Source organism: Balaenoptera borealis, assembly GCF_965194805.1.
Source record: "Balaenoptera borealis genome assembly, chromosome: 17".
Lineage (NCBI taxonomy): Eukaryota > Metazoa > Chordata > Mammalia > Artiodactyla > Balaenopteridae > Balaenoptera > Balaenoptera borealis.
Window position 1 is genome coordinate 34758741 of NC_138876.1, and position 23606 is coordinate 34782346.

The following is a 23606-nucleotide window of genomic DNA, read 5'->3' on the forward strand; positions in this document are numbered from 1 at the left end:
AGGACCAAGCTATGGGCTTTAGCCTTTAATCTGTCATCAGTAGGGAACATGGAAGATTTTTGAGAAATAACATGACATGATCAGATGCAGAGTCTTAAGCCTGGAGAGCAGTTAATATTTCTGAATTCAGGTGGGAGATGATGAAGGTCTGCATTAAGAAATGGCAGCAGTAATTGGAAATAAGTTGCGAGACAAGGATTTTCCTATGGCTGTTTTTTTCCCCCTAATGATAAATGGAGTTTTCTTTAAACCAGTTTATTCCTCTTTTTCACCTCTGATCTTAGAAAAGACGGTTAAAAAAAGTAATAAAACAACGGAGAATCATTTCTTACCCCAGGTAGAGAAGAACTGATTTGGTGAGTCATTGATACCCTATGTTTGTTAGTGGTACCAATTTGTATCCAGTTTGTTCTGAAAATAGCATTCTTGTCCAGCCAGATCCTGAGAACGGGTTGTAAGTCCTCCTTAGAGCAGTAGGACCATCCCATTGCTGGAAGGCCGATTCGCCATGGGACTTCTCTGAGCCTGCTCTGATTCTGCCCCAGCCCCACTTCCCAGCCTCAGGAGGGAAGACCAGAGAAAGAAACAGTGTCCTGCTGTCCATCAGCTGCTTCTCCAGTGGGACCTCTTTGCTTAATTTCTGGTTAAAATAATGCCTTCTATGCAGGGAAAACATTCAGCCAGGGGTCTGGCAGGAGTCCTCTCTGGGTGCAAACCCACAAATGTCTTTCACATCTAGCAAGTGATCCAAGGGGGGAGTCAGGCAGGAAGCTAACAGTGGTTCTCTTTCTTTCTCTCATGTCACATTCTTGCTCTTGTTCTTTCTAATTCTTCATGGAAAAAAGGGGGATGACTCTGGAGGGCTCATCTTTGTAAGCAACCCACCAAACTGAATCCTTATCTCATTCAGATTAAGAGTCAATGTTTACTGAGCACCTGCTAGATGCCAGACACAATACTGAGTTTTCCCTCACTCATCAGGATTCCTTTTTCTCATTTCCTGTTTTCTCACCAAACAGCCCCATGAGAGAGGTGTTAGTACGTCTATTTTACTGTAGAAGAATGAGACCCTTAGAGAGGTCAAATGACTTTCCCAAGGTCATATAACACTGTATTATAATAAGGACTTTAATTCAGTTCCTTTGCTACCAAGTCCAATTCTCTTTCCACACGCCTTGCTTGGAGGACACAAAAGGCGCAAGAGGTTAAAAGAAGTTACTTCATAGTCTCTCCTTCTTACCAATTATTGTACTTCCGACTTGTACGTAAGTTTGATGGACAAACGTTAATATTTTAGCCACATTGGCCAGGATAGAGATTGATTGATCACCATCTTCTAACAGAAGCATTCGAATACCAGAAGTGATCCAGCCAGAGATGTGGAAGGGCTGAGAGTGGGAGGGTGGTTCTCACGCTACTCCCCTGGGACCACGAGCTGCATGAATTTGTCATGATGGTTAGCTTCTTAAGCCCCTCTAAGCCCCGTGGAGCAAAACCAAGATATAATATCCCTCTCACCAACAAAATTGCAAAAACTGTAAAAATAAAATATTAATGAAAATACTCTGAGCTGCAGCCAGAATACCAGACTCCCTCCCTTCCTTTCCCTATCTTACGTAGGATGCTATTTTTGTAGGAATATTCATTTTAAGCCAGGAAACAGTAGATGTTAAACACATGCTTGCTGAATAAATAAAAAAGAATTATAAACTATTCTTAGACTCCATGGAGGGGCTTGTATCAATTAGCTAAATGCATTTGTGGCCCCTGGAGAATGTCTAAAAATGGAGACTTGAGCTCCTCGTGTACCTCTGGCTGCTAATTACATGATGAGGCCTGGATCCCCATAGCTGATCTATTTGCCCTCCTGAGTCCATGACGGCTCACTCTTCTGCTTTATGGTTTTATCAAAACCCAAAGTAGTACTTCCTGTCTTTTAAATAAGAGACTATTGGACTTCCCTGGCGGTCCAGTGTTTAGGACTCTGCGCTTCCACTGCAGGGGGCGCGGGTTCGATCCCTGCTCGGGGAACTAAGATCCCACATGCTGCACAGCATGGCCAAATAAATAAATAAATAAGAGAATATTTAGTATATTTAGCTAAGCAGAAATTTATCAAAATAGGAATTCCATGGAAGTCAGCCAAGGTAGGGTCTTAGCCTGTGGCAGCCCTGGAGAATGGTTGAGGGCCCTCAGAGCTTCCCTCTCTTTCCCTCCCTGCAGCTGGCCCTGACCTGGCATCTGCCACGAGGTGGCCCAGACAGGCAGCTCTGAGGCAGTGGCCTGATGGCCAGGTACACTGATGGCAAGGGGACACGTGCACTTCATCCGAAGACCTTGACTTCAGGCACTCCAACGATTTCTTTCTTTGGATCAGCTTTGTAGTTTCTGCATGCAGTTTAGTATGACCCCTGTCCATTTACTCAAAGCCACTTACTTAAGGGCACTTTAAGCATGCAATGTTAAGTTCACCACCAATTGCCGGCAATCTAGGAGTGGGTGGGGCATGGGAGTCAGCCATTAGCTAGACTTGAAGTGGGGGGAAAGGAGTGGGCATGAAAAGTCAGGAGCTGAGTATTAAGCCACAGAGGATTTAGAGTGCTGTTTGGGTAAAATAGCTCTTCAGGCTGAAATGAGACAGGGGGCATTCATGTGGTGACAGTAGTGACAGGGTGGACATGGCCTCCTAGGTACTAGAAATAGCTAATGCCAAATTTGCGTGTGTGTGCCTGTGACACAGGCAGAGGGGGTGGGGTGCAATTCCAAGTCCAATTTCAATTCTAATTCAGTTCTAATCCTAGCTGGTGTATAAACTCTTACAAAATGCACGGTTAGCATATAAAGGCTCTAGAGGAAAATGGCTTGTTGGAGAATTTATAAGGGAGAGTCTAGAGATCATGGTACTTGTCAAAGACATCAAGAACATGTTTGTAATAAATACTGCCAAAGGAATCCAGGAACCATGACTAAGGTAGATGCCAAGGGAATGAAAGAAAAGTGGAATCAACCGAAATTGCCATCAAGGGGGTTTAGTGAAATCAATGTCATGCAATGGGCTGTAAGCCTCCTGTCACTAATTATTCTATCAGCTACCCAATTCAATGCTTGGCCCAAGGTCAGTGCTCAATACTGTCTGTTGAATCAATCAATCAGTAAATCAATCAAAATTCAGCAATTTGAAAAATGAGATACATCCATATGTATAACACGGAAGAGTGCCCACAATATACTTCCAAGTGAAAATGATCCCGTTTATGGTTAGACTGTACACATTTCATATATGTGCATTTAAATGTCTAATATGATATATATGCACATATATATGCATATATAAAACAATAGTGGTTATTTCTTATGGAGTACTACTGGATCAGAGCAAGGGTGTCCACATTCTAGTTTTGATATCCCTTTCTTACTTACATTTTTTATAATAATAATGTAGCACTTTGGCAGTCAGCAAAGCTAAAAATGATTGTTTCCATTTGGGGAAACAAAGGAGAAAGGGTTGTTGGATAACGTTCTATTCAGAGTCTATCAGAAATATATGTTTTATTGGCAGTAATATGGGTTGTACTTTATTTTTTATGGAAAATAAAACTTGGAGAAGAGCCCAAGGCCAGGCCCTCTCAGTCTGAACTTCAGGCTCTATAGAACAAGGGCCCAGATATTTCAGAGACCGAAAGCCCTGCTCACGCTGGGAAGACCAGATGGGTTTCCCGGGCTTTACCTCAGAGCCTGCGGAAGGCAGAAGGCAGGGTGGATCTGCTTCTAGAGAGCCTCCTGCTCGCCATCTATTTTGTACCAGTTAAGTTCTCACCTCAAACCCCATCACCTCTCTGCAGGGGGAGTGAGTGCAGGGGTGTGACCCAGGAGAACAGGTATGACCCCTCAATCGGGAGATGTGGGTCCGAATACCCCATCCTCACTGGGAAGAAGGCCTCCCTGCAAGCAGTGGCTTTGTGACATAGTTCAAGCAGTTCCAGCAAAGCCATTTTGTGGTCCACATGAGGATGTAGGGAGCATGTTTTGCTCCCTTATATGAGCTCATCTTACCAGAGGCTGGAGGAGAGAACATTCTTCGGTCAAGGCAACTAAGTTAGCAAGATTATTACATAACTTCAGTTCTCCCTCTGTAATATTTTAATTTTTTTCCCCTCTCTGCACCACTGTGTTTCATTTCCTAATTTCCCCACTATATGTAAATATGCCAGTTTATATACATGGTCTCCTTTCAAACTTCCACTGAGAGGAAAGTTCCATTGAAGAGAAATTTCTGAAACTGTGCTCTTCGGGTTTTTATTTAGTCATTCTTTTTTCAGTGAGAATTAAGGACAACTGACCTTGAAATGAATTTGCTGGATTTTAGCCGCCTGTAAAATTCAGATGACTAAAACATCTGATGTCCCAGTGATGGTAAATGAATGCTTCCTCCCATTAACCTATAACTTTTATCACTTTCTTCCTTACATTTTAGGAACCTTTTTTCAGTTATGTTTTCATAATTTAGACATTCCATTGGTTGAAAATTCAAAGCAACTCTTAGAGGACAAGTTCCAAACTACATGTTTGCTACATGTTCCAAACAGGCAAATGTTTTAATTAACCCGGCCTCTTTCGGAAACCACTGTGGGCTCTGTGTTCCTTGTTGCAGCTAAACCTGACTTTAGCTGCTAGCTTCTTGTCTATTCCATTTTAGGAGACCTCAGTGCACTTTGCATTGAGACTTCCTCTGAGGTTGACCAGGCTGTCCAGGGTAAGTTATGGATTTTTTCCTGGAAAATCTAACTCTGGGCATTAAAGAATTAACTCACAGAGTTTTAGAACCTTATGGGGAATCACAGAAATGAAATGCTGCAGCTCTTTCCAATCCACAGATACAAATTATAAAGAAGGGAGCACGTGCATTCCAAAAGGTTGTTCCCTACTCACCATTTCCTTTCCCTGTGGCATCATTTTTAGGAGCTATTCCTTTTTTAGTTCTTTTTAGATGGAAAGTAAACTTCATAGTTTAGATTCCTGTGCATGTTCTTTGTTGGTGGTTTGGTGTCTTGTATATTTTTCCTTTTTCATCCCTGGTCATTATTAACCCCAGATTTATTTTTTGGACACTGGGCGACCGGATGTGACCCAAAATAAGTTGGGAAATTTCACATTGCCCATCTCAGATTAAACTACTGAATAACAGAATGCTGAGGTTTAATAGAATATGTGTGTATTTCATTTAATGAAATGCAGTTGAGATTCAGCAAAAATTAATATATATTGTATATGATATATGTTATATATATTTTATAGTAGATAGATAGGTAGGTAGGTAGATCTTACAGGGTATTTAAACTAAAGGGTTGAGGACCCAATTGCTATTTAAAAGTATTCTTCAACGCCCTGAAGCAAAAGCCCTTAAGAGGTAAAAGCTGGAGCGTGCAGGAGGCCAGGGTACTTGGGCAGGGGGGCTGAGAAGAAGTCCGGGATGGCCAGGGCCAGCTTCCACAGAGCCTTGTGGGCCAAAGGAGGGAGTCTGGATTTTCTTCTCAGTGTGTTAGGAAGCCCATATAGAGCTTTAAGCAGAGGAGTGACCTGGTCTGTTTTGTGTTTTTTAAAGGTCATTCTGGGGAGCGGAGTGGAGAGCAGATTGGGGCCGGGTAGAGGGAAGGAGGACAAGAGTCAAGAGTGAGAAGCCAGCAAGGAGGGCGTTGTAGACATTCAGGAAGGAGGCGATGATGGTTCAGACTGAGGTATGACAGTGGAGATGGTGAGAATGAGTGTATCTGAGACCAATTTTAGAGACAGAGACAAGTTTAGGCAGCACCTGCTGATGGAACAAAAGTGCAAGGAATCATAGGTGAGTCCCAGGGGTTTGGAGTGAACAACTGGGTGGAAGCTGATGTCCTTTACGGAGATGGGAGAGGCTGGGGTGGGGGAGTGAGCACAGGATTCATAGAGGAAACCAAGAGCCTCAGTCCTCACCATGCCGCTGCTTTGAGCACTTCCGTGTGCCCCCTCGAGCTGGCATGAAGGACACAATGCCAGAGGGGGCACATTTTCAGTCTCTGTGTCTTCCTACCCCCTCGCTGCCCGTCCTTGTGATCCTCCCTGGCTGGTTCCTTCTCCGCTTTCAGATTCTAAACGGCAGGGCGACGGAGGGCTCAGTCCTTATCCCCTTCTCTTTTCCATCCACATTCACTTCCTTGGCATTCTCATCCTGTCTTTTGCTCTGAAGACTATCTATATACTGATGACTCCCAAATTTATATTGCCTCCCTGGACCTCTTTCTCTAACTTTAGACACATCCAACTACCTGCTCAACATCTCCAATCAAATGTATGATAAGCATATCAGAATTAACACATGCACAACTAACTTAGCACTGATACCCATGCCCCCTGCCTCACCCCAAAGCCCTGCTTCTCCTGCATTTTTCTTATTTCCGTAAGTGTCAACTTCATCCTTGCTGTTGTCTTTTTTTTCACACCCTACAGCTGAACCGTCAACTAATCCTGTTGACTGTACCTTCAAGCTGTGTCCAGAATCCCACTAAGTCTCGCATCCTCCACTGCTACCCTGGCTCCACCCGCTGTCGTCTCTCGCCTGGGTCACTGCGGTGGCCTCCTAACTGGTCTTCTCACCGCTGCTCTTACCCTGCTTCAGCTTTCTCTCAACACAGCAGCCAGAGGGATCCTGTTAGAATATAAATCACTCCTCTCATCTCTCTGCTAAAAATCCTGCAGTGGCTGTCTGTCACTCAGAGTACAAGCCAGTTACTTCCTGGTCCCACATCGTCTGGTCCTCATGACTCTTCTCATCTCATCTCCTTCCTTTCCTCGCACCCTTGCTCCAGCCCTGTCCTTGAGCGTGCTAAGCATATTCCCCGTGTAGACCCTTCTCATCTGCTGTTGTCTCAGCCTGGAATGGTTTTCTCTCAGTCATCTCCATGGCTACCTCCTTGCCTCTCTGGTCTCTTACAAACGTCACTTTCTTAAAGGGGCCTTCCCTGGCTTTTTATTTAAAAGGTCAACACCCACCCACCCATTCCTGGCATTCCCCACTCACCTTACTTTTCTCCATGGCACATCTCCTTCTAACATTTCACTTATCTTATTTATTGTCTGTCTCTTGCCACTAGGCTGTAAGCTGCATGAGAACAGGAGCTTTGCCTGTTTGTTCGCTGCTGAATTCCCAGTGTCCTGAGCCATGCCTCCCTCCTGGTAGACACTTAGCCCATATTTGTGGAATGGGTGAGTTCTAATAGGAGGTCGTCTCTTCCCTCTAACTACTTGTTTCTGACTTTGTATGGAACTATTGTCTTAATTTCTGTATGTGCTTGTCTGTGAAGCTAGTAGGGCATAGTAAAAAAAAAAGCAGTAGACAGCCGCATGCAAATCAAGCTTCCCATTTGGCTCTCTCATTCAAAAGCTGTGTAACTTGAGACAAGTCACTTTGCCTCTCAGAGTTTCCTTCCTTCCTTTCTTTCGCTTATAAAATGGCAAAAGCTACCCTGCCATCATTCAGGGTTGCTGTGAAGGTTCAATAGAATAACATATGAAGTGCCATCAAGAATAAGATGCAGTTTTCACTGACCATAGCATCTGGCCTTGACTCAATGCCAGAGCTTTACATACATGACTGTCTCGTTTAATTCTCACATAGAATCAGTGAGACATGAACTTGTACAACTGAACTCATGTCACAGATGAGAAGACTGAGGTGCACCAAGAAACTAAGTGAATTACCTGAGAGCTAGTCAATGGTAAAGCCAGGCTTTGAACCCAAAAGCATTTTTATTCCATGGCCTGAATTTTCCTCATTATGTTCTACTGGCACAAAATAAATGTTTTAATGACCAAATATGGAGTGATTAAATGGATGTGACCTGAGGTGCAGCTTCTGTCTCCAGATGATTTGTTTTCTTGACTGCTAATTAATGTAGCATTTCCCTTAATGTTATTTTTTTCCCCCTCTTCAACTCAAACAGCAGAAATTCCTGTCTTCCAAAATAAAAAAGGTATTGTCAGGCATTTTTCTATCTTTCCCTTCCTCCCTCAAAGAATGAAATGCTATCCTGTGTCCCCGGAGATTTCTGTCATACAGCCTAACCAAGTCCAGATGGTTTTCTCAAGTTCAGACATCATACTTAGTAAAGTGTTTGTAGTTATCTACAGAAACAAGTTCTGGACTAAATTGCAAACACCCGCTTCCCAGATAGCTTATTCCATGCTCTTCTGCTTTGTTTGTGTTATGGCCTGTCTGTGCTAATGAATTTGTAAATGTGGTTTAATTACTGTTTACCGGAAAAATAGCTGCACACAGATCAGTCTCAGTGGGAGTCTTAGCCAAAATGTTGAGGCAATTTGTTTCTAGGGCAAAAACAGCTAATAAATGAGAAGAACTTTTTAAATGTTGGGAAGGGAACTTAAGTTCGGTTTTGAAGAAACAGTTTTTTATATATCCTGGGAAACAAATCATTCTTTAAGAGAGTGGATTTAAATATCAAAGTGGCATTTTTTTCCCAAGGCCTTGCACTCCGTAATTTGCACGGAACCAAAGTATTCTAACAGTGATTTGATTGAATACCACACCAAAGGGCTATCCTCTAAAGAACTCACCAAAAGGAAAACTCAAAATTACTTGTAAATTCCATAAAATGTTTCGGAGCTCTGTAAATCCATGTATTATGTATTACCTCATGTTTCTGAATTCTTGCCTCAGGCAAATTGCCAACTTAGCAACTAAATGACAGTTTTAAAATTCTAATACAAACCAGCCTCTCCAACTTTGCTCTTTTTTCTCCAGGAGAAAAAAATAAAAGGGACACAAGAGGGAAGTGAAAGTTATTGAAAGGTTCAATTTATAAATTCTGTTTGTGCTCTGCCTGGAGTTGTAGTTTAATTTTGCTCTTGCATAAAATGGTATTTGCCTGATTCTGCATAAAGGGGCACCTTTGAAAGTAAATAAGTTCTTAGGGCAACTGTTGGTCCTGCTACTAGGGAGGAAGCTCTGTCACGCTACCCTTCGGGGATGCCTGCCTCAGAGCCAGAGTGGGCCGGTTCTGCCTTCAGTGAGAACTCAGAAAACAAAAGCAATCAACTTGGCAACTAATAAAGATGTTTGTCATTTCCTGAACTGTGGATATAATAAAGAATTTGAGCAGTGTGAGATGCAGACCCTGCCCTCAAGAAGTTTATTTTTAGTGGGGCAATAGGTACACAGGCAATTCAATCTAAGAGATCCCAAGGCGGGGGGAGGGGGAATTGAGTGAAGGTGGTCAGCAAGTACAAACTTCCAGTTACAGTGTAAGATACATAAGTTCTGGGGATGCAACGTACAGCGTGGTGACTACAGTTAACAATATTGTGTTGTATATTTAAAAGTTACTAAGAGAATAGATCTTAAAAGTTCTCATCAGAAGAAACGAATTCTGTAGCTATGCGAGGTGATAGATGTTAAGTAGACTTACTGTGGTGATCATTTCCCAGTATATACATATATCAGGTCTTATGTCATATACCTCAAACTTATGCGATGCTCTATGACAATTAGATCTCAATAAAATTAGCGGGCAGAAGAGACCCCAAGACCAAGTCTTAACTACCAAATACCTTTAGTGTCTCAAATAACCGTATGAAAGCCAGGGCCTCATCTTTGGGGCAGAAAGACTCCTTTTCCAAGAAGGTTATTCCATATTTCCACGTTGTAATTATTTATCTGTCTATCAGTCATTTCTTCATTCATTAACTCACCCAATGTTATTTGCGATGGGCCCTAGAGAGACAAAGTAACTTCAACAAGACTCTGTCTCAAGGAGCTCACCCTGCAGTGGGAGGGAGGCAGACATAAACACCACAAAGTGAAAATCTCAAAGAAACTGGCAATCATTATTAAAATGGGGATGTGTTATCTTTTATATATTCTATGTTTCCAATACAAGAAAAATGTAAAATATAAGTGCAGAGCCCCTTTATTAAAAGGGATTTATCTTAACCATGTTTAAATCATAAGACTTTGGACATGGGAACTAAGCTCAGATATCACCTCCTCCAAGAAGGCTTCCCTGATAGCACCCATGTCCCCTTTTGGCTTGAGTGTCCCTTCTATGTACTCTCACTGCACCACGTCCATTCCCCTGATACAATGTTTTGAATTTTTATTGTGTTGTCCTCTTACTGCCATTACCACCTCCATACATACACAACTGGGTACCCCTTAAGGAGAAGGGGACACATCTTACTCTTTGCATTCACAGCACTAGAAACATGCCTGGTATATGGCACTAGGTTAATGTTGAATAGCTCTGTGAATGGGAAGATGATAATTACAGGTTTTTTCCCCATCTAATAAAAGTTGCCTTTATTCCTCACATTATATTAAGTGTTAAAATATGTAACAAAGGGTATATATTCTTGTTTTTTGAAATGTAAATGTACTAAAATGTAAATATATTAAATGTAAATGTATTAAAACATTTATTAATAGCATATTTAGATAAGGGCGCATACGAAAAATCTAGAAGGACACACACCAAAATGCTGGTGGTGGTTATCTCTTAAGTGTTAAGATTTGAAATGATGCTAACTTTGTCTTTATGCATCACTGTGTTGTTTAACTATTTTACTATGGATGTGCTACTGTTATGATAAGAAAATATGAAGTTATTTGTATTTTAAAAAGGAAAATTTGGCCCATTTCATAAGCCACAATCATAGGATATAAACAACTTTATGAAACATCATCTTTACCATCTAACCCAATGTTGACAGTGATTTGACTTTGTGGATTTAAATAACTGACCAAGCTTGGTGGCATTTAATGGAATTAGATGGGTTTCTGTTTTCCTTACTCATGTCTGTGTTTATAATATTCAGAAGGTACCCAAGCACTTTATTTGCAGTTGTCTAAAACGTGCTAAATTATCTCTTTTGCTCGCTCTCTTTTGTTCCTTTCCTTTAATTCTCCCTGCTAATACTTGGATTGGGTGTTAGAACCCCAGTCTTTTTAAAGCCAGGCTTAACCTCTTGCAAATAGATAAGGCAGAACTAAGTAACCAATTAATTCTCTCTCTCTTTCTCTCTCTTTTTCATTATAAATCTCCTGTTTTTAGGGTGGCTCTGTGTAGAAGAAATATCAGTTTTCTGGTCCGTGATAGTTCTGCTGTGCATCTTCTGCCTGCCCATCTTTCAACATTTTGTTTCACTGACCACAATGTTGGAAAACCCTAGACAATGTTATTGGGCTAACAGTTTATTTCTTTTTCCCAAAGGAACAATCACAGATTGTAAAATGTGCCTCTAAAGAACAGGTTTAAAAAACTATATATACTGTATTCTTTTTTATCTGCAGCTGAATTCTTGCTGCCAAGATGGGGAAACAGAACAGCAAGCTGCGCCCAGAGGTCATGCAGGACTTGCTGGAAAGCACAGATTTTACAGAGCACGAGATCCAGGAATGGTATAAAGGCTTCTTGAGAGACTGCCCCAGTGGACATTTGTCAATGGAGGAGTTTAAGAAAATTTACGGGAACTTTTTCCCTTATGGGGATGCTTCCAAATTTGCAGAGCACGTCTTTCGCACCTTCGATGCCAACGGAGATGGGACAATAGACTTTAGAGAATTTATCATAGCCCTGAGCGTAACGTCAAGGGGGAAGCTGGAGCAGAAGCTGAAATGGGCCTTCAGCATGTATGACCTGGATGGAAATGGCTACATCAGCAAGGCAGAAATGCTCGAGATTGTGCAGGTACGTGGACCTTGCCCTTTACAAAGAGAAGAGCGTGAGTCACAGTAAGAATTGGGAAGTCCACAGTATAGCTTAGTGGAGAGATTGCACACTGGTGGTCCGCCTGGGCACTGATTTGGCCTAGCCAGTGTCTTTGAAAATGTGGAACCCATATACAAAACAGGGAGATTACACATAAACATGCAGATTGGCTATCATCTCTTGGAAACTCAGGAGCTCTGGCCACACTGGGCCCACATTCTTGCCTGGCATAGGTGCCCTGGGGCTTTTTGGTGACTCCTCCCTACAGAGGGACATGCACTCTTCAGCTGGTCATGCTCACTGTGGCCACTCCATCTACTCAGTGCAATGACCTGCCTGGACCTAGAGCCTGGAGTGATGTTTAATCATCAAACTCTGACCTGGGTTCAAATCCTGCCTCTTTCAGTCACTACCTCTGTGACTTTAACCCAAGCGAGCCTCAGTGTCCTTATCTGTAAAATGGAACTATCAGCAGTGCCCACTGCTGTGGGATTGTTTTAAGATTAGACTGAATCTCCGTGTTCAATGCTTTTTAGCACAGCGCCAGCCTTATAGAAAAGCTCATCATCACTGCCATCACTAATTTCCAACTTTATTAGACACTTGAATAAAAGTAGGGATCTCTAATCTAGCTTCTATCTCATCAGAGATACAAACAGTGCAGAATCAAGGCCTCCATCATTTTAATAGGAAGCACTCCATTTTATTTCCCCAAATCACTCACCCAGAGTAAACTTCCCAAACAGAACAGGAAAAGGGGTCGTTTTTCCTTTCACCACCCCCTCTTCTTTGAAAGTCCACACTCAGGCCTTGTCACTGTCCCAAGAAGCTGTGTGCCTTTGTGGGGATTCTCACTGTTTGCTTCTAGCTGGTCTGCACTATTTAGGAGAGTGCATATTTGCAGATGCTACAATCGCTTCAGAGGTGGCACTGTCTTTTAGGTGTCTGGGAAAATACCTGTTAGAAAGTGATAAGATGGAGGCAGGCTGTGGGCCAGCAGAATCATACACAAATTAAGGCTCTATCTGTTAAAGTAAGTGAAACTGCAGCTTGATTACAAGTGTCAGCACATAAATTCCTTGCTGAACTTCTGTCCCTCCAAGACTCAGAAATTCAAGCCATTTAATGTAAAATGTAAATTCATGATGTTCACCTGCAAATACTAGTAAGTGGTCAGGGTGAAGATCAGGGTCCAAACAAGTTTATAATGAGGCTTGTCAATGAATGGAGGGTGGAACTCCATAAATTTTCTAGTTTTTCTTCTTTATTGTTGCTTCCTATGGTTTAATTTTGGTATCCACAGAATAGTGTTGGTGGTAACAGACTGGAATCCTTTTGTTTTTCCTGGCATTGGTAGGAAGGATTCTATTGTGGACTCTGTAACACTGAAATACACGGTATTGGTTTCCCCTTGCTGCTGTAACAAAGGGCCATAAACTTAGTGGCTTAAAACAACACACATTTATTATCTTAGAGTTCTGGAGGTCAGAGATCTGAAATCGGTTTCACTGGGCTAAAATCAAGGTGTCCGCAGCTTGCATTCTGTCTGGAGGTTTCAGAGGAAAATCTGTTTCCTTGCCTTTCCTACTTTTTGAAACATTCCTTAGCTTGTAGCCCTTTATATCCAACTTCAAAGCCAGCAACAGTGGATTGAGTTCTTCTCACATTGCCATTCCCCTGGCTATCTCATTCTGCTTCTCCCTTCCATTCATAAAGACCCCTGTGAGTACACTAGGACAACCCAGATAATTCAGAATAACTCCCCCCAGCTCAAGATCCGTAACATAATTACATCTGCAAAGTCCCTTTTACTGTGTAAGGTAACGTATTCACAGGTTTCAGAGATTAGGACATGCACATCTTGGGAGGGCCGTTATTCAGTCTACCTCATATGTCCAAACGCAGTTATGTTCCGTCTTCCAAAGAATAATTTTGTGCTATATCAACATCTGGGTGGAAAAGCAAAACCATATGCAGATTTATTTTTAGAGTCTTACACAAACATTTTCACATTCATGTGTTTGTTTTTTTTAAGTGACAAACTTAGGAACATGATTTAGGCCCAATATTTTATTATTGGCATCAAAACCGTCTCTCATGAGTCTTAAGCCAGATCACAATTCTGACGTTTCTCCCGTAACGGCAGATCCTCTCCTGGGGTGGGGAGGGCCCTAGTCTCAGCCCCCCGGCTGCAAGAAGAAGGAGAATCCTTCCTGCCCCACACAGTTCTCTGTCCCTGAGCCCAGCCAGAGGCAGGTCTGAACCACCCGCACCCAGCCCAGCGCAGGCTGTGTTTCAGGAAGCGGGCAGCGAGCATGTGAGTAGCGTTGCGCATTGAACCACGAGTGCTCAGATGCTCTCTGGGATCTTGGGGGTGAGGGAACATGAACTTAGGGATCCATCAACAGGACCGCAGGGAGAGAATACAGGAAGAACAGGGAGTGAAACTGACCCCCTTCTGTTCTCAGAAAGTAACTAGGATCCTTGAAAGAACGTTTTAACTACAGGACTGTCATTGGGTAGGAGTACATAATCTGTGTTGCTTTACTCTTATGATTGAATGAAAATCACAGGCTTAGACAAAAATTGATCACCTGGATCCAAAACAAAGATGAAGAGGGAGTCAAGGGAAGAATTGGCATGTGAGAGCGGTTGTCTTGAGCAAAGCAGGTCAATATCACCTTGCCCCTCTCCATTTTCAATCTCCTTTTCCTTCTCTTCCTCGGGTAAGTTATTTAACCTTTCTGTGCATTGTTCTCATGATTTGTGAACTGGACCAATCATAGCACCTGCCTCAAGAGTAACCGTAAGGGTTAAACAGTTATTACAAGTAGAGTACCTAGAACAGTGCCTCTCATGGGGGATCCTTCAGTAAATGTTGACTACTATTATTCTATAGAAGTTTCTGGAGCTGAGACAGGATGTTTCCCTGCAAAATAAAGGGAGGTCATTTCCCATTCAAAGGACAAAGTAATAGAGTCTCCCATTAAGTTTTAAGTTAAGTTTACCTAGTCATATAAATGTATGTTCACAAAACAAAGGGAGGTAACCCAGCTAAACCTCCAATTGGTGGAACTCACAGAAGAGATATTCTTGTGCAGATGACTTTAGGAGTTCCCAGGCTTCTTCAGCTGTTGTCTTTCCCACCAAACACCATCCCAGCTGGGAATAAGCTAAAACTTCTGGGCTGCTCTGATGCTTACGGGATTTAAGTAACAGAAAGATCATCTTTCCAGGAGAGAATGTGGTTGGCACCAGGAATTCCCCAACTCCGAGCTGTTGCCCTGAGCCCATAGGTACGCTTCATGCATCGGGACTTTTGGGGCACAGGCTGTCTGGACTTGTTCTCAAGTCCTGCTAGAGACTTTCGGAAAGGAATATATAGGCTAACACAGTGTTACCTTTAGCAGTTCTCAGGGAACTCACTTTAATGACCAGGTTGCGATCATTTCTAGTTAGCATATTCATTCCTTGGATGGTAATGATTGCTTTAAAGTAGTTGGTGTTCAAATACGTGTCGTCTTGGAATCAGACTCTCCCTCCTAGTTGTGATTCAAGGTTAATTAGCACTTTTGATAAGGCAGAGTGAACTTCATAACACCCTTAGTCTACATTTTCACACCCTTTGAATGAATGAAAACTAAAGGAAGGAGGTTGGGCTTATGCTGGCAGCCCATCACGGAAGACTTCATTTTTGTTTGTTTCTTTTAGCAATATGGGAATTTTTTTTCCTGATTCACTCATCAGAATAAGGCATATGTATCCGTACAGCAACCAGATGAAGAGGAAGGGAGACTATGGTGTTAGCCATGCAAAGGTTTACTGTCCACAAACACCAAACAGACTCACAAATCAATCTGACCTGGTCTCAAGAGCACCACCTGTGACCAGTTTAGACAACCAGCTTGTGAGTATTTGTGCCGTGAGGGATCAAAATCAGGACCAGAAAGACTTGGTTACATTCTTTCCAAAACCACTTCCTGAGTGGCATTTTTTTCTCCCAAAGATCTTTCTAAATTGGTGTCGTAGACACTATGTCACTCGTAATATGTGCCTTGGAGACCTGAAACGCTGTGCTCTTCTGATGGTGAAAGAAAAGGCTGGGGGCGGGTGGTGTTGTGGTGAAAGCTTCTGGTCCATCTTGATATGGCCCCTGGGAATTCAGCTGCAAACTCTTGCCTAATTCTCAGTTATGAGTGTGGACCACAGATGTTACTCTAGAACGCAACTTCGATTTCTCTCCCGGAGAAAATTCTTTAAAGCAGTTGCCCAGGTTAGTGACTTTCTCTAAGAACTAACCTTAGTGTTTGTTTATCAGTTGTGTTTGGCTTATCCCTTTCTTATCAGGGGATTAATCTTATCGTGACAAGCCACATTATAGTTTAAGAGTTGAAGTTAGGCATCTGGCAACACAAGTGAGTGCCTGCTACCCAAAGGCCCCCCACTCTGCTGTGCCCTCCAGGTCTCCTTTGTGGACTCCTCTGTCTTCTCCTGTTTCTTAAACAAGGATATTCCCAAGCAGAGTTCCAGCCTCAGCCCCCTTTTCCTTTCATTAGTTCTGGGAAGTCATCTTCTCAGTGCTTGTATGGGCCAGGCATAGTGTTAAGTGTTTTCCACACTGTATTAGTTTCCTAGGGTTGCTATAACAAATTACCATAAACTGGGCAGTTTCAAACAACAAAAATTTATTCTATCACAGTTCCAGAGGCCAGAAGTCCAAAGTCAAGGTGTGGGCAAGGCTGGTTCCTTCCAGAGACTCCTGGGGGGATCTGCTCCATGCCTGTCTCCTAGCTTCTGGTGGTGGCTGGCGATCCTTGGTGTTTGGGGCTTGCATCTCTCCTGTCATCATGTGACATTTTCCCTGTATGACTGTGTCCAAATTTCCTTCTTCTTATACGAACACATCATTGGATTAGGGCCTGCCCAAATCCAGTATGATCTCATTTTAACTTGATTACATCTGCAAAGACCCTATTTCCAAATAAGGTCACATTCACAGGTTCTGGGTGAACATGAATTTTTGCAGGACATTAGTCAACCTGGTACATGTGCATTATCTCGTTTAATCCTCACAATAACCTTATTAGCCCCATTTTATGGATGAAGAAACAGAGTACCTTCAGGTCTTCACCTCTGCTATGTCCAGCTGTTAATGGACACCTCCACTAAGACATTGCACTGGTACCTCACGGTCAAACATTCCAAAAACAAACTCGGTATTGCCCCCCAAAATGTGAAGTCCTAAACCACAGCAGCTCCAGAATGTCTTTTTAGGAGAGTGAACGGGATCTTTGGAAGGGGCTGTTGGAAGCAACCTTTGCAGAGCACTTTATATAAGATTGAAACAAATAGTAATTGCCCATATCTAAAAATGATGGGTACCACCACTTACCTGAAACAAGACAGTGGCTGAGGAATGGGCAAGAATGATAAATTTAGAAAAATATGAAGGAGGCAGATTTGATAGGTCTAGTTGACTGCCTGCATGTGGAGACGGGTGGTAGAGCCGTATTAAAGATGTCTTTGACTTGATTACAGGATGGTGGATGGTAGGACTGTTTACCAAGAAAGAAACAAACAAACAAACATGAGTGGGGGCAGGGGCCTGGGCAATAATGAGTTTCAAGTAAAATCTTATGTGAAAACTAATATAAGAACGGAGATGCTTTGGTTGAAAAAGGGGGTAGGGCCCTTATTCTCCCCCCATCCTCTCCCTGCCTGTGAAAGTATCTACAGGACTTTGGGAGAACATTATGGATTTACTGACTTACTGTATTCTTCTAGCTCTAAACAAGAAAGTGCTTATGCTGTTCTAGATACATAGATATTGATCTCATTTTAAGAGTATTTCCAAGAAAGATTCTCATGGCCTCTCTCTACCCTCCTTTCCTGGTATGTAATACCCTTCTAAGCAGGATGCTTTTCTTTTATCGATAATCTAAGAAGAACCCTATACTGCTTAATTAACTTCTTTTACCCTTGGTGGGTTGTCATGGGGCCTTGGGTGTCCTGTTGGAAGACCCTACATCTTCTGGTGAAAAGCCAGTCTGGTTTCCTTCAGAGAGAAGAGTGAACTTTAGCTCTTGGAATTGTGCCTGCCCTCAGTTAATCCCACAACCTTTATCAGTTCAGACATGAGCCCTTCCTTTCCAGCATTCCGAGAGGTGGTTCATTCAGAGGGAAAAAGAAAAATCACATATATATATATGTCAAGAGGAAGCTGGTAATTCCCCTGGCCGCAGGTGGTGCTGTCCTGAGCCTGCCTAGGGCAGAACCAGAACTGGGTTCCTGGGTGTCCCATAGCGCTGTATTTACCCAGAGACAAGAATAGGGCTCTTCAAGTTTAATTAAAAACAGGATGTCCCTGCTGGGCCTCTCATTGACATTGCTAAAAATAAAGTAGGGAAGTAGCCTGGCCTCTCCATGGTTTAATCCCATTAAATTTGGGGGAGGGGTGTGGGGAACTGGAGTTAATAAAAGACACGATTTGTTTCAGATTGCTGTCTGGAGTTGGGTCTTTTCTCTCCCTGCACTGTGGAGTCCCAGGTCTAATACAATCAATGCTGGCTTGCTGAGGCCATGAGAGAGGGGCAAAGGGACAGATGATTCCCCACTGAGGTTTTGCAGGGCTGTCACCCACTTACATTGGGACCCCTGGGGCTTGTCACCTCATCTCTTTGCTCACTGCTCTAGTACCACCCATGTTCATAGACCTGGTTTTGTGAATAATCCACTAATCCCTTTCTGTGAGCTGATGCACATTAAAAACAAACAAACAAACAAAAACAATCTAGTCTGAGTGCTATGAAAGAGCCATCTGGAAATGTGTCTTAAAGGTGCCCGCACTTCCTTCTCAACCCCTCAGTATACTCAGACGTTGCATCTCTTACCCAGTTCCAGAAGCCTCGTTTGCAAATATCCTCATATAAGGGGGTCCTGACTTTCTTCATTTTTGTTTTGTTTTTATTTATGGGTATTTTTGTTTTTTGGTTTTTTTGAACTAACCTATCCTCATTTCTCTGCCCCAGCCCTATTCCTTTAGCCTAACAGCTAAAGACTAAACCCCTGAAGACTTTCTGTTGGGTGTAAGAGCCTTGTTTTCAAACACACATTCATCTGTTTGCTTGGTCTTTCGTTCATTTGTTCAACCAGAGTATTAAGAGAATAATGCCTAGATTATTACACAGTTGACTTCCCTTCAGAATCCCAAGAAGGAGAATTTCATGAACCTCAACTCTTAGAGGCTGAGAGTTCCAAGGCGTGTTCCAGACCAGTGGGTTTTACTTGCTACTATGGGACCTTACCGAGGCCAGAATAGATTTGGGGAAGGAACAACGCAGCCCCAAAGAAGGCTGATTACACAGCATCCTTAAGACTTCTAGCAAAAGTAAACTTATTATTTGTCCACAAATGCCCCTCCCACATCACCTCTACAACTCCTGAAATGTACCAGCTCTTACACCTTTAAAGAGGTGTACTTGTGATTAGTGGGACACTGATATCTAGATACTGTTTTGTTGTTGTTGTTCTAAGATTATGAATTCACAAAATATTTAGATTGTGTAAGTCTGAAATCCGTGTGAGGGGTGTGTGTATGTATATTCATCAGTTGGTGCCACCGATTCCTCTTTGAGTCAAGAGTTACAGAAAAGCTTCCATGTTGGAGCAAAGAAAGCTGAGGAGAGGGTGCTAGACCTCAAAACATAGGTAGTATGGAGAGTCTCCTGCTTTCCACTCTTGTTACTAAATATTCACGTGGCCCTGAAAGTTCAGCACCTCTGTTTCCCATTTGTAAAACAGTCTCTAACTCTATGGCCTTTTCTAGCTCCCCCAAGGAGTCAGGTGTCCCCAGCGGCTTGGCGCATGGCACTATAACCCCAGCACAGATGGTAGTGTAGTCCTGGGCTGGAGGGGACAGCAGTAGGGATCCAGGAGGAAGACAGAGTATGGCTCACCTCTCGCCTCTGGAGCACACTTCAGTGAGCGTCTCTTGGGACAGCTGACTGTGGCCAAGCTTACTTTTACCCCAGTGACACCCATCACCCCACACAGAGCCATGACTCCCAGTTTGCCCTGCCTCCCAGACAGAATCACTGTGGAGGCAGCTTCAGTTCAGCGAGGGCTCTGGGTGTGTTCAAGTCAGACTTGGGGAGCCTGGCCTGAGGGGTCCCTATGGGGTGGGATCAGCCCAAGAGTCAACACACTGGGTGAGTCCATTTTTCACTCCTCTTTTGTCAACGGAGATTATAATATTTACCCCCATTTCTCCAGAATATTTTAGGAGGAACTTGAGGCAGAGTTGATCCTGAACAAGACTGTAAAGCAGAGAAGTTAAGCCTTTATCTCTTTTTGCAACCCTTTTTGTTTCCACATTTCCCCTTTGGAGACTACTTTCTTTCAGCTGCCTTCCTTTCTCTCCTCCCACTACATCCCAAGTTCCAGAACTTTCCAGATTTCTCCGCCCACCCTCTGGCAAAATCTACTTTTTCTAAAACTCCTTCCCAGGGCTAATTTTCCCAAAGTGAATCTGAGTACCAGAACCATGGTCTGGAGATAAAACCAATGACTTTACATTATGCTTCCAAAATAAAAACAGCATTTGACAGCTGAGGCCTTCCATGCGCTTACTGGGTACCACGGGGGGTCCACAGGTGATAGAGGAGATAGTTTCAGTACTGTTCACAAAACCTTTTCAGTAGAACCCTCTTTTGCCCATCAGATTTCTGATGTACCCAGTTTATTTCAAGCTGAGATTGTATACTTATTTCATCCAAAACTTGGATGGCAGATTGTTCCCATCCCCGGGATACTTGGCAGCTTGCTGAGAAGGAATGTGAGACGATTGCCACATACAAGGGGAAAGAGCACTGGGATGGATTGGTAATGTCTGCCTAGGAGAAGAGGAGGGCAGGCCCTTACAGACCATCAGTGTTTGTCACCCTTGAGGGACCCAGGGAGAGACCACAGTAGACCCTGACCTGTCTCTGGCCTGAGGAATGTCCCCTACAGCCTGAGAGCGGGGACCTCAAAACAGCAGCAGCAGCACACAGGAACCTCATTAGAAATGCACTCTCAAGCCCGCCATCTCCCCAGCCCACCCTACTCAGTCAGCTTCTGCGTTTTCACAAGATTCCCAGGGGATTCACAAGCACATTAAAGTTAGATACACGGGGGGCCTAGTGGATCTTCCTGCCAGTTGTCGCTCCTGAAGGTTCTTACCGCTGGACAAGCTCTGCTGGCCTGGCTGCTCTCACCAGCAACTGCACGTCTCTCTTCTACGACAACAGATGGTCAGGAACAGAGCTGGCTCTCTGCGTGATGGGAGGCATTCCCTTCAACCCTGTATTTGGGAGGTTTAATAATAGGGCCATTGTGTGCGAAACCAAACCATGTTTCTGTCTCACGCCATGTTGCTTCTGTCCCCAGGCAATCTATAAGATGGTCTCCTCTGTAATGAAAATGCCTGAAGATGAGTCGACCCCAGAGAAGAGGACAGAAAAGATCTTCCGCCAGATGGACACCAATAGAGATGGTAGGAGGCCATGGCTGCTTTGCTTCGCTTTGCTTTGCTTTGCTTTGCTCAAGTGGGGCGGGTGGGGGGGGGGGTGTGCTGCTGGAGGGGCTGGGGTGTCCGGGCAGGGAAATTCCACTCGAGGACAAGATACTGGCCGTAAGGACCTGGCTCAAGGGCCTTTGTGAAAGTGGCTTATCCTGCTTGCCCCCTGTAGGGGGAAGATGGAGGCTGGATCCTGCAGGCCAGCGAATCAGAAAGTGGGGAGGGGCTTGTTATCCACCCAGACCCTAGTAGCTTTCATCCCAGCCTGCCCAGGGGGTTTTGTTGGGGTTTCGTGCGCATGCTCCAAGGTGTTGGGTTTCCTGGAGCCAAGTGGGACCCCTCAGCCGTTGGCGGGTGAGTTGGCCAGCAGATTCCACCCTGAGGGAGCCACCCACAATTCAAATCCAACAAGGGGATGCAAAGCAAACCAAAATGAAAGGAGAGATGGATTTCGAACTCAAGAACAGTGGATTTTAGATGTTGGATTGCCAGACAGAATACAGGAGGCACGATTAAATTTAATTTTTGGATAAGTAACAAATGACTTTTCAGTATAAGTTTGCCCTATTCAATATTTGGGACATACTTAAAAAATCGTTGTTTATTTGAAATTGAAAGTTAGCTGGGCATCCTGTATTTTATTTGCTAAATCTGGCAACCCTAGTTAGAGGTACTATCTGAGTCTGAAGTGCTAACGCAGAGCTTGGTCCATGATAAGCCCTGAGCCATCCATAGTTCTTGCTTTTATTTCCAGCTTGCCTATTCCGCTGGACATCCCCAGCAATTCTTGTCAATGATGAGCAAACGCAGTCATATACCCCCGACGGAAGGCTCTGTCGCAGAGCGAGCCTCGGGTTCTATCCCTGTGCCCTCTGGGGCACCAGCTGCCTGAGAATCCGGGTTTGCAGGGTACAGGCCAATCTGTTCGCTTTGTTTCTCCACAAAGGTGCCATTACATCCTGTTTCTCTATGTGCCTTGATTCACAGCGAATAGTTTGTTTTGCAAAGACTAAACAAACGGGATTCTTTTAATAGAATAATAAACTCGCTGACATTAAACTGCACATTTTGCTGATGCTCCAAGGGGAGCACAGGTGGGCTTGTGTCCTGCCCGAGGCCCAGCCCCCTATTCAGAATAGGGCTGAAAGATGGGAGAAGATCCAAACACTGCAGGATCGAACCCTCACTGCGAGAAATGAGAGCCTCTGCTCTGGGCCTCGGCCACAATGGGGTCACAGAGCCCTGACGGGGTCAGCATTCCCCAAATGCATCTCGTTGCTAAAAGCCCTGTGCTTTCCTAAGGGAAAGCCTTGGGTTTAAAAAAAAAAAAAAAAAAGTGGCGGGGGGGGGGGGGTGCGGGGCTGAGTGGGAGCCGTACCGGGAGGGGCTTTAAGTCTGCAAGGGGTCAGGCTCCGCCCGACCAGGAGACTTGGTGCTTTGGCTCAGGGCTTCTAGACCCTCCCGCTGTTAGATTCCTCTTGGAGAAGCTCTTTGCATCTAACCCCTGGCGGCTGACTTGAAGAGAAAAGTCTGGGCCCCCAGCAGGTTAGCTGGGAAGCCAATCCGGGAGCACGCGGGTAGTTAGCCCGAGAGAGCGGATACATACGCTGAATGCAGGGTTTATTTTACCCTGCCGCAACAAGAAAGGGGGAGAAGCTTTGCCTCCCCACCAGCAATATGACCGAGGAAGCTTCTCGAAGGGAATTTAATACATACTCTAGCTTGGGCAAGGAGAAGGACATCGAGGAGGAGTGGAATCCCAGGCAGCCAGTCTCCCCGGTCCAGCCCATTGGGGTAGGAGGAAAGTGCCCTGATTGACGGGAGGGACCGAGTGCGGCACTTCTCTGCTTCTCGGAGCACATACCCCTCGCCTGGATGGAAGGGCAGCCGTCCTCACACCTTGGCCCAAAGAAGGGGCCCTCCCCCCAGATGTCTCTTCGGGCCCCTCTGCCCACATGCAAACCTAGGTGTACCCGAGTGACCCTCAGGAGCCCAGAGGGCGCAGTGAGCCCGTGGGGACGGCCTTGGCGCTGCAGGAGCCCAGCCCAGCCCTGAAAGGCGCGAGCGCCATCTGACCCACAGACACCGAGACCCTCCGGGGCGCCTGCAGCTGGGGGGGGGCCACCCAGCAGCCCCGCAGCCCAGGGCCGGGCACACAGAGCTCTCAGGAGGCCGCGTGCTGCGCTGCGCGATGCTCAACGAGCCCCGGGGTCTCGGCTCGGAGAGACGGAAGGTGGGCCTCACGGCGGGTGTGAGACCCCGGGAAGAGGTGGGCCGCCGCCGCCGGGCCCAAGGTG

The 23606-nt window shown here is 44.4% G+C and overlaps 1 protein-coding gene across 9 annotated transcripts in view; it reads left to right on the forward strand.

Moving 5' to 3' along the window:
* NCALD (neurocalcin delta) overlaps window positions 1-23606 on the forward strand; it is a 435622-nt gene that overhangs the window by 409253 nt on the left and 2763 nt on the right. For all 9 annotated transcript variants that reach the window (XM_082364492.1, XM_082364495.1, XM_082364490.1 and 6 more), the window contains 2 exons: window positions 11336-11732; window positions 21180-21285. In XM_082364492.1, coding sequence (XP_082220618.1) covers window positions 11355-11732; window positions 21180-21285 — 484 coding nt within the window. In that variant the 5' untranslated portion in view covers window positions 11336-11354. The remainder of the gene's footprint in view (window positions 1-11335; window positions 11733-21179; window positions 21286-23606) is intronic.